This window comes from Ochotona princeps, chromosome 3, assembly GCF_030435755.1.
Source record: "Ochotona princeps isolate mOchPri1 chromosome 3, mOchPri1.hap1, whole genome shotgun sequence".
Classification (NCBI taxonomy): domain Eukaryota; kingdom Metazoa; phylum Chordata; class Mammalia; order Lagomorpha; family Ochotonidae; genus Ochotona; species Ochotona princeps.
In genome coordinates this window covers 27,261,377-27,270,841 of record NC_080834.1, presented here as the reverse complement: position 1 = coordinate 27,270,841, position 9,465 = coordinate 27,261,377, and the positions used below count along the sequence as shown (strand labels likewise).

Genomic DNA, 9,465 nt, shown 5'->3' with positions numbered 1-9,465 from the left:
TGGCTCCAGTACTTGAGTCTCAGCAGCCCACAGGGCGTGGGAGGACAGTGGACAGAGTTCACCTGGCTCCTGTGTTCAGCCTGGCCCACCCCTGGGCTGTTTCAGGCGTCTGGGGAGTGAGCCAGCCAGCAGGTGGGAGATCTCTCCCCTTGCCCCTCATCGCCGCCATTCTGCCCTTCAGGCCAATCAGTCTCTAAAGAGAGTTCCTGGGGCAGGCGCTCTGCAGAGCCGTTAAGGTACATTCCAGCTCTGGATGCAGACGGAGGGACAGGGAGCGCTGGCTCCAGTGCTTGGGGCCCTGCCACTCACGAAGGAGACCTGGATGACATTCCAAGCTCTGCTTTGCCCTGGCCCAGCCGCCCCAGCTGTTACGGGCATCTGGGAGTAAACTACCAAATGAAAAATCCTTGTCTCTCTCTGTCGCCTCACCTTTCAAATAAAATGAAATTTCATTAGTTAAAAACATGGAGAAGGGGCTGGCATTGCGGCGCAGCAGGTTAACTTGCCACGTGTTTTGGCAGCACCCCATACTGGAATCCTAACTGCTTTGTTTCCAATCCAGCTTCCTGCTCACAGGCCCGGGAAAGCAGCAGAAGATGGTCTAAATGTGTGGGCCTCTACCACACACTAGCAAATGGAAAATTCTTTGTTTATTTATTTGAAAGGTATCGTTTGACAGAGAGAGACGGAGGAGAGAGATCTTCCATCTGCTGGTTCACTCACCAAATGGCCACGACAACCAGAGCTGGGCCAGCCCCAGCCAGGAGCCAGGAGTTTCTACAGGTCTCCCACAGAGGTGCAGGGACCTGAGCCACATTCTGCATCCCCAGGCATATTAGCAAGCAGCTGGAGTAGAAGTGGAGCAGCCAGGACTTGAACCAGTGACATTATGGGATGCCACATAGGGCAGGTTCACCTGCTCCGTAGGAGGCATCACGTGCCTCCTGCCGCCTCTCCACTTGTGGCTTCTCCCTGTTAGTCTGAGCAGTCTGACCAGAGGAGGTCTAGTCAGCAAGCACGTGCCAAGGCCAGCTCCACACAGCTCCCTGGCGGGAAGGCCCTGGCCCCAGATAGCAACCCCCATGACTCGGACACAGCTGGAGACTTTGGCTGGCATCGTGAGCTCCCACACAGCCCGGTGCCAACTGTGGTCTTGCCACATCTCAGTTATTTGACCTTGACAGGTGGCATAAGCTCTAAGTTCTTCTATGTGCTGAGCTGTGAAGCTGGGACACAACAGAGCAGACACAAGTTCCTCCACATGAGGACATGCAGAGGCCAGTACTGAGGCGAGGCCAAGTCCCGGCTGCTCTGCTTCCCATCCAGCGCCCTGCTAGTGTGCCCAGGAAAGCAGTGGACGATGGCCCAAAGCCTTGGCTCTCTGTTCTCCACACAGGAGACCTGGCCGGGACTCTAGGAGCTTCTTCTGCATCTCCCATGTGTGTGCAGGGGCCCAAGCACTTGGGTCATCCTTTGTTACTTTCCTAGGTGCATTAGCAGGGAGCTGGATCAGAAGTCGAGTAGCCAGGATTTGAACTGGTGGCAATATGAGACAACCTACTATGCCACAGCACTGGCTCTGGGAAAGGGGTTCTTGCAAGGGCACTGGAGCCACATTTAGCCTGTTTCCTGTCTCACCATGCCCTCCTTCTGCCCCACCAGCAACTGCCTCCTCAGACACCAGGATGATAGGACCATCTGACCTGGAACCAGAAGCCTCCGGAGTCCACGCTGAAACCACCTGTTCCTCCCAAGAGCAGCGTCTCAGGCATCAGGAGAGACCAGCACTCACCGTGGGACCATGACCATCCACCACCATCCTGGCAGCTCCAGCAAATGCTGGTGCTAACAGCATCCATCTGGGACTCTCCAAGCCATGATCCAAAACAAACCTCTGCTGGGGTCCGTGCAGTGGGTGTGGAGGACATGAAGGTGTGAGAACTGTTCCATTGCAGGCAGGGCCGCAAGGAATTTCCCGCTGCATGGCAAGGCCCATCGGATGTCCCTGCAACCACCTGAAGGCATTTCCACCTCCCTTTGCATGGACACCGAGCAACCCGCTGAGATTTCCGTAATCTATTTAGCCATTGTCTGCCTCTGCAGAGTTGGAAGCTGATGTTGTTGATAACATCTTGGCAAAAGGGCCTTTTATTGTTCATGCTGTCTTGGCTGCCCTCATCGACCATATGCTAATCAAGGGCGTTAAGTCCCTGGGTGTAGCAGGAATCTATGCTTAGGGTTCTTTCCTTCTGTCCTTGATCTTTAGGTCCCTCCTTCTGTGATGCACTTCCTCCCTTAACTGATTTAAGACTAAGGTGTAGAATGAGGATTGTAGTAGGAATGTGTTACTGGTTGAGAGCTTCCTGACGACAGGATTAGGATGGCTGATATCCTGCCTCAAGGTGAGACAATTGGCAGAACTATCCTTAGGAACACCCACTTGACCATGACGTGAAAGGTCGTGCCAGAGCTTGTGACTGCTTCTGTATAAACAAAGGGACAGCTTCCTTGCATGGTCCATTGTGATCATGAAACCGTAGTGGTCCATTTCTTGCCTCTGCGTCTACTCCACCACCCTTCTCTCATTCTGAACTCGGCTGGAGGTGGACTCTGGCCAATCTCCTTCCCCATCCCCACCCTGCCACACTGGCCCAGGAGACAATGTGACCTCAAGTGGCTGTCGTGAGGAACAGTGCTTGCTACCCAGGCTTGAAGAGAAACGCCTGGCTCATCATAGTGCCCTGCCTGCCATGGCAAGTATGGACACCTGCTGACAGCCCCAGAAGGACACCCACGGAGGGGAGGATGCAGTGTGGTAAGCACTGATGGCAGCCATGTGTGCACAGCCACAGGGATATAGGCAAGGTCACATGCCATGTCATCACTGGGAGGGAAGGAGATGGAGTCTGTCTTCTGATAGCCACCTGTACTTGTGTGTAAGAGTGACCGATCTGGGGACAAGTGCATTGGCTCAACCGGCTAATCCTCCACCTCCAGGCACAGACATCCCATATGGGCACAGGTTCATGTCCCAGATGCTCCACTTCCCATCCAGCTCCCACGCTTGTAGCCTGGGAAAGCAGTAGAGGATGACCCAAAACCTTAGGACCCTGCACCTGCATGGGAGACCCGGAGGAGGAGGCTCCTGGCTCCTAACTTTGGATCAGCTCTGCTCCAGCCATTGTGGTCACTTGGTGAGTGAACCAACAGACAGAAGATCTTTCTGTTTTTCCTTCTCTTTGTAAATTTGTCTTTCCAATAAAAACAAATCTTTTTTTTAAGTGACCGATTTGTTGACACAGATGCACATGTAGTACTATGCATGTGCAGGGATGCTGAGCCCACGCCATACGTCCCCCTCCGGCATCCTGCTCTGTCCCCAGCACTGGGTCCCAGGTCCGGAGCTCAGGATGGGCAGCAGCAACACTTGTCTGTGTCCCCACACAGGGGCTGTAGACTGATCCTGTCACACCATGGCAGACCCCAGAGCAGACAGGATGTGACTTCCTCATGGGGGAGTGAGTGGGGTTCACGAGTGGACACAGGTGCCCTGGGCACCCTCTAGTCACTTTATGGAGAAGGCAGGGCTGGGTCTGGCATTAGGACAGGGTGGGGTGGCGTCTGGGGATGCGCTGAAATGGGGTTCAAGTCCGGCTGCTCCACTGCCGATTCGGCTCTCTGCGAACGTGCCTGGGGAAGGAGGGAGAACAGCCTGAGGTTCCCTCGGGAGTGGGGTGGGGCTACTGCACACAGTGCGGGGCGGGCTAATCCCTGCGCACCTCCATTTCCTTCACGGGTCGCCCTCACAGGAGGCCACACTTGCAGGGGAGCCTGCCGGGCTCCAGGCCCGGATTCCAGGTGACAGCCGTCCTGCATGGAGACCATGGCTGCGCATCCGCTTCCCTGGACACCTTAGTAATTTCCTCTCCTTTCTCGAGGAAGGTTCTCAGCAACACTGAGGAGGCAGAAACCCAACCAGTCAGCTGCCCAGGTCTGAGTGCCAGATACAAGCAAAGTACTGTTAAAAATAGGGCCCCAGGGCCTGGCGCCATGGCCTAGCGGCTAAAGTTCTCGCCCTGAACACACCGGGATCCCATATGGGCGCCGGTTCTAATCCCGGCTGCTCCACTTCCCATCCAGCTCTCTGCTTGTGGCCTGGGAAAGCAGGTGAGGACGGCCCAGAGCTTTGGGACCCTGCACCCATGTGGGAGACCTTGAGGAAGTTCCTGGGTCCTGGCTTCAGATGGGCACAGCACCGGTTGTTGCCGTCACTTGGGGAGTGAATCATCAGATGGAAGATCTTCCTCTCTGTCTCTCTTCCTCTCTGTATATCTGACTTTGCAATAAAAATAAATAAATCTTTAAAAAAAAATTGTTTCTTAAAAAAAAGAAGTGCCCCAGTGGCAATAGCTTAAAGACCAAACCTTCACCTTGCAACTGCAGGGATCCCATAAGGGCACCAGCTCATGTCGTGGCTGCTCCACTTCCCTTCCAGCTCCCTGCTTGAGCTGGGGAAAAGCAGTAGACGGCCCAAAGCCTTGGGACCCTGCACCCACATGGGAGACCTGGAAGAAGCTCCCGGCTTTGGATCAGCTCGGCTCCAGCCATTGAGGCCACTTGGGGAGTGAACCAGCAGATGGAAACTCTCTCTGTCTCTCCTTCTCTCCATAAATCTGACCTTCCAATAAAAATAAATGTTCAAAATACAAAAGAACAATGACCCATCATAAATCTGTCTATGCATGGCTAAACTCATCAGCGCCCTCCCCCCTGCAGGTTGCCTTGGTAACCACGTCCTGGCCAGACCCGGACCATGGAGAGGGCACCCAGAACGGAGACATATCCAATAGAGATGTCCCTTGTGACCGCCAGTGTCCACGGGCTCACAGGCTGAGGCTTTAGTCCCAAGAATCAGTCCAGCCCCCAAAAGCACCTGCTTAGGAGGACAGTGGCCATACATCACTTAGCTTTTTAGCCAAGAAACTGCATCTGTCCTCCCCGGGTGCGAGATTCAGGCAGACAATGAAATGTGTCACTAACCTAGATGCCACCTCAGGGCTGCACGGGCTGGTTCTGAACTTGAACTTGAAGCCTGATGAAAATGAAAGTCTCCAAGTCCCATTCTCACAGCAGCTTTTCAACTGGGATCAGGAGATGGCTGCTTTGTTACTTATTGCTACAATGAAACCCCCCCCCCCCAGCACCCCGGGAAGGGCTGCTAGCTCACTCCAGCTCCAGAGCACACAGCCGTGAGAGGGGTCTGTGAGTCCAGGCAGGAGTTGCTTTGACCACAAGCTCCTGCAAATCACTCCCATCAAAGAACAAAAACAGAATCGAACCACCAAGGGCGACAGAAGAGGTAAGGGATTCACATATTTGGTGTCTGGTGTCAAACTGGATTGGATCTTTAATGGTTTTAATATAAATGCCCGCGTGCACCTGGATCAGAAGGTGTGGAATATTCAAGTACAAGTACGGAGGCACCCTGACTCTCCCTCTCTCATTTCCATTTCTTTGCAGTTAAACTCCCTGCCACAAGCGAGTTCTCTGCCACTTTTGGGAACCACTGTGAGCTGGACACACCAGGAGTGCATCTGCTGGCAGTGGCACACTGGGCATGGACACCACGTGGCACACCCAAGGCTCCGGGGTTAACTTGGCCATGGGACAGTGTCACATGGACCCGGAGGGAGAAAGGCTAGCCCAGGACGTTGGTGCCGTCACATGTAAACACACAGAAGCCCGCCTGGAGCTTTCAAACTGAACAACCCGCAAAGCCCACACAGGTGACAAAGCCCTCATTGGGAAGCCTCAACTGATCTTGCACCCAAACACCCACAGGACACTCAAATTCTAAGCTCTGGGAGCACTTTGGATTCTCAGATGAGGGACGCTCGACCCACAAAGTAAGGCCAGATCTTAAATCCCCAAATTCTGAAGCCGGAAGCTTCCAGAACATCGTCTAGGGAACACTCAACCTGGGTGAATAGCTTCCACTCAGCCACTAGCGATGACCCCAGGGAGGTCACACCGACCCCTCCCAGGCTCCGTCCATGCCTTAGGCAGGCAGCAGATGCATCCTCAGGGGGCTGTGACCCCGCTCCTCTCAAGGCACCCACGTGGGGAACGCACCCTTGGGAACTATCGGGGTCTCCCGTGTTTGCATTTTGGAACAGGTGCTATTTGGAATGACTGACAGCGGGGCAGCATCTTTTAGGCAAAGTGCAAACTTCATTCTGCGGTCACTTCATCGTTCATTCTCGGAACATAGTGTTATTATTATTTGAACATGTAGTTGAAATTCCCTAATACAGTTTTCAGATCTCTTTCAAAGATGCACAGGGAGTACAGCCTGCTCTGGGGGCTTTTCCCTGCCCAGGCTTCCTGCCATCGTGGCTCTCAACTAGGCTCCAGGGTTAGCAGATGAGGATGAGGCTGCCGTCACCTCTGTGACGTGTCAGGTGTCTAGAATGGCCTTCAGGGGAGTGGGGGAGTGACCTTCATGAACTGTCCACATACTCACTTTCCACGAGCCTTGCGGCGGTTGGAGGTATTGCATCCGGGCAAGGAGAGGGGCGGGCAGCCTGGAAACACAGTGGCCCAGCTGGGAAAATCCTGAGTCAGAACGTGGCTCCAAAGCCACAGGGTAAAAGCACATTGCCCGGTTGGCAACTGTTCCCATGGAAACCGAAACAAGGACTCTCAGAGGCAGCTGCGCCTTTGGAGAGCTGGGAAGGCGAACCCATTTAAGGTGTTGTTCCACTTCCTGGAGCTGCACCCCTGAGACAGAAAGTAACTCCACTCTCTCCCTAGGTCATTCGGGCTATTGGCAAGATTGGGCAAAAAGCCAATATTCGTGTTGTGGCTGTTCTACTCGCCACCCACTGCCCCTATGGCTGCCGAGGAGACAGGAAGAGCACATGAGAACTGAGGGCTCTCCCACCTGCAGGTGAGCTCCACGGGAAGTTAGTAAAGTGTTGCGGGTCCCCTGCGGACAAGCTCCAGGTCTAGGGCTAACAGGAAGGCAAAGTCTCGCAACATGACCACTTCCCTAACTTCTCCACCAGTGAGGAACCCTGTCTGCCCCGCCTCCCTGCACAGTCTTAATTTTAAGCAGCACATAGAGAGAGGTGGCCCACCCACCTGCTGCAGGACTCATGGGGAACACAGGGACCCCTACAACCGTCCCTGCAGCCCACTGGGCTCTGAGCTTCCGCTCACATCCTTGGTTGCTTGCTGGTGGTCAGCCCTGACGCTGAGCTTGGAGCCCAGCACCAGCCTTTGGGTCACACCTGGCATCAGCCAGCTTGGCCAGTCCTCCCTGAGGGGGCAGGGAAGCATCCTGCCTGGAGAGACAGTGATGGGGAGGCAGGTGCAGCGTATGCCTGTGTGTCCCTCCAGGCGGGCGAGGGGTCCTAACACAGGCCGTGGCCTTGTGGCTCTGTGGGCTCGCCGTTCACAGTCATCTTGTTCCGGTGTCTGGCACGCAGTTTTCTGTTCAGCATCCCCGTGAGGGTGGCCCCTTTCCTCCGGGCGCTCTCTGGCTGTTGCAGGAATACGAGGTCATTGTGCGACTGGCTCAGGCCCGGGTCCTTCTGCGGATGCCGCCGGCGGAAGAACAGCTTGGCACCTTTCCTTAAAAAGCCCCCTGGAAGTCAAGCACAGGGAAGACAGCTGGTCAGGGGTGCTGAGGGGCTCGGGGCAGGACAGGGCAGGCCCACGCTGGGGCGCCTCTAACAGCCGATTAACTGCTCAAGGAACCGCAACTTAGGGGGACCAGGAGAGAGAGGCCGGTGGCTGGTACAGAGCTCGCTTGAACGTTGACGGTAAAATGCAGCCAGAGACTGCCTGGGGTGGAAGCACGGAGCCTGGGCCGCCACACCCATGGAAGGGACTTCGGCCAATGATGTTAACATGTGGTGGGTGTCACCCTGGTCACACCAAGTTCCCTTCCTTAAGAAAATGGCCAAGCCATACCACATCCCCAGAAGGGAGGATCACATGCAGAAAACCAAAGCAAAGACCCTGGGGACACGCATGTTCTTAGGAATGCGGAAGGAGTATTTGTTCTATCGGGAGCATTGCCTGGAAAATAAGTCCGGCTCCTGCAGTATCTATGGGACATCCGTCACTTGCCTGTTTGCAACCTACCAACGTTTGGTTTCCTACGGGGCAACCCAGCAGCACAGGCAGAGGGAAGAAGTTGAGTAGCCATCCACCAGGAACCCATCAAGGTCAATTCAAGATCACATGGTGGGGCCGCCACGAACCATTCATCTGCCTTTGCACAAAGCGGCTCAGCATTCTAGCACTGGCCAGGCTGGCCCGTGACCCTCTTGGTCACCCGCGGGCAGCCGTGATGACTGTGAGAGCCCACAGCCAAGTTCGTGCACTGATGTACTCAAGCAGACAAAGATCACTGGCACGAAGCCTTGCACGGCACACCTGTGCTGTGAAGGGTGGGCACCCCATCCAGGGTTGTAGGACAAGCAGGGATAAGAAAGGAAGTGTCCTGGGCTCCCCTCCCTCAGAAAGGGAAGCCATGGCTGGGGTGCTGAACAATGACCATGGGCTGGCTGTGACCCCTTGTGGCAAAGGGCATCTCTGGGGAATGCCTTGGACCTGCTGATGGGGGCTCCAGGGTGGGGGTTGGTAAGGGCAGCATCTGGCAGGCAACCCTTTTATAAAATGTTCCTTCTACTTAAAACACACAGAGAGAGGGAGAGAGAACGAGCCCCCATCCACCACTTCATCCCCTCAAATGTCCACAACAGTCCAAGGCCAAGGCAGGCAAATGCAGGAAGCCCCCAACTCCATCCAGGGCTCCCATGCGGGTCCCAGGCACCTGCTGCTTCTAGGATGTGCCTCAGCAGGCAGGCCGGGATGGGGAGCAGAATTGGAACCCAAACCCAGAGGGTCATCATGTGTGAGTAGCCCACTGCCCCGCCCCCTCCCAGGCCCACTCCCCGGCTCACTGTGTGGCAGCCCAGTCCCTGGCTGGAGCTGTGGTCCAGCTGTGGTACCACGGGCTGAGCCGTGAGCCCCCACATGGCTGTGCCAGAGTGTCAGCCGACTGCTCAGCACCTGGCCTTACTTGGGGAGTGTCATGGCTGACCAGTTCTCTGGAACGTGTCACAGCGGAATCCCTGAGGGCTCAGGCACAGGTGCTGGGTGAGCACACAGGACAACATGGAGTGATGGAGGCGGAGACCACCTCTGCTTCTATGAACCCCCAACCCCTGCCTACCAAGATGGCCACTAGCCCAGCAGCTGGCAGAGACCTGTGTGTGCCCTGCTCATGCTTCCCCTGGGATTTCCAGAGGCAGGAAAGGGGAGGACATATCTAGCTTTACACCACAGCTTCTTGTGTTGGGTCCTTGGGATTCTGGTAGCCACTCAAGGACCTGAGTGGGACACTCTGAAATCTACCCACATGCAGGCTCAGGTGCCCCCAGACAATGTCCC

At 55.4% G+C, this 9,465-nt stretch overlaps 1 protein-coding gene across 1 annotated transcript in view; it reads right to left on the bottom strand.

The window, feature by feature from the left end:
• Positions 1-7,362: 7,362 nt before the first annotated feature.
• C2CD2 (C2 calcium dependent domain containing 2) overlaps positions 7,363-9,465 on the bottom strand; it is a 43,913-nt gene continuing 41,810 nt past the window's right edge. The window contains exon 15 of the mRNA XM_058661255.1: positions 7,363-7,648. Coding sequence (XP_058517238.1) covers positions 7,416-7,648 — 233 coding nt within the window. The 3' untranslated portion in view covers positions 7,363-7,415. The remainder of the gene's footprint in view (positions 7,649-9,465) is intronic.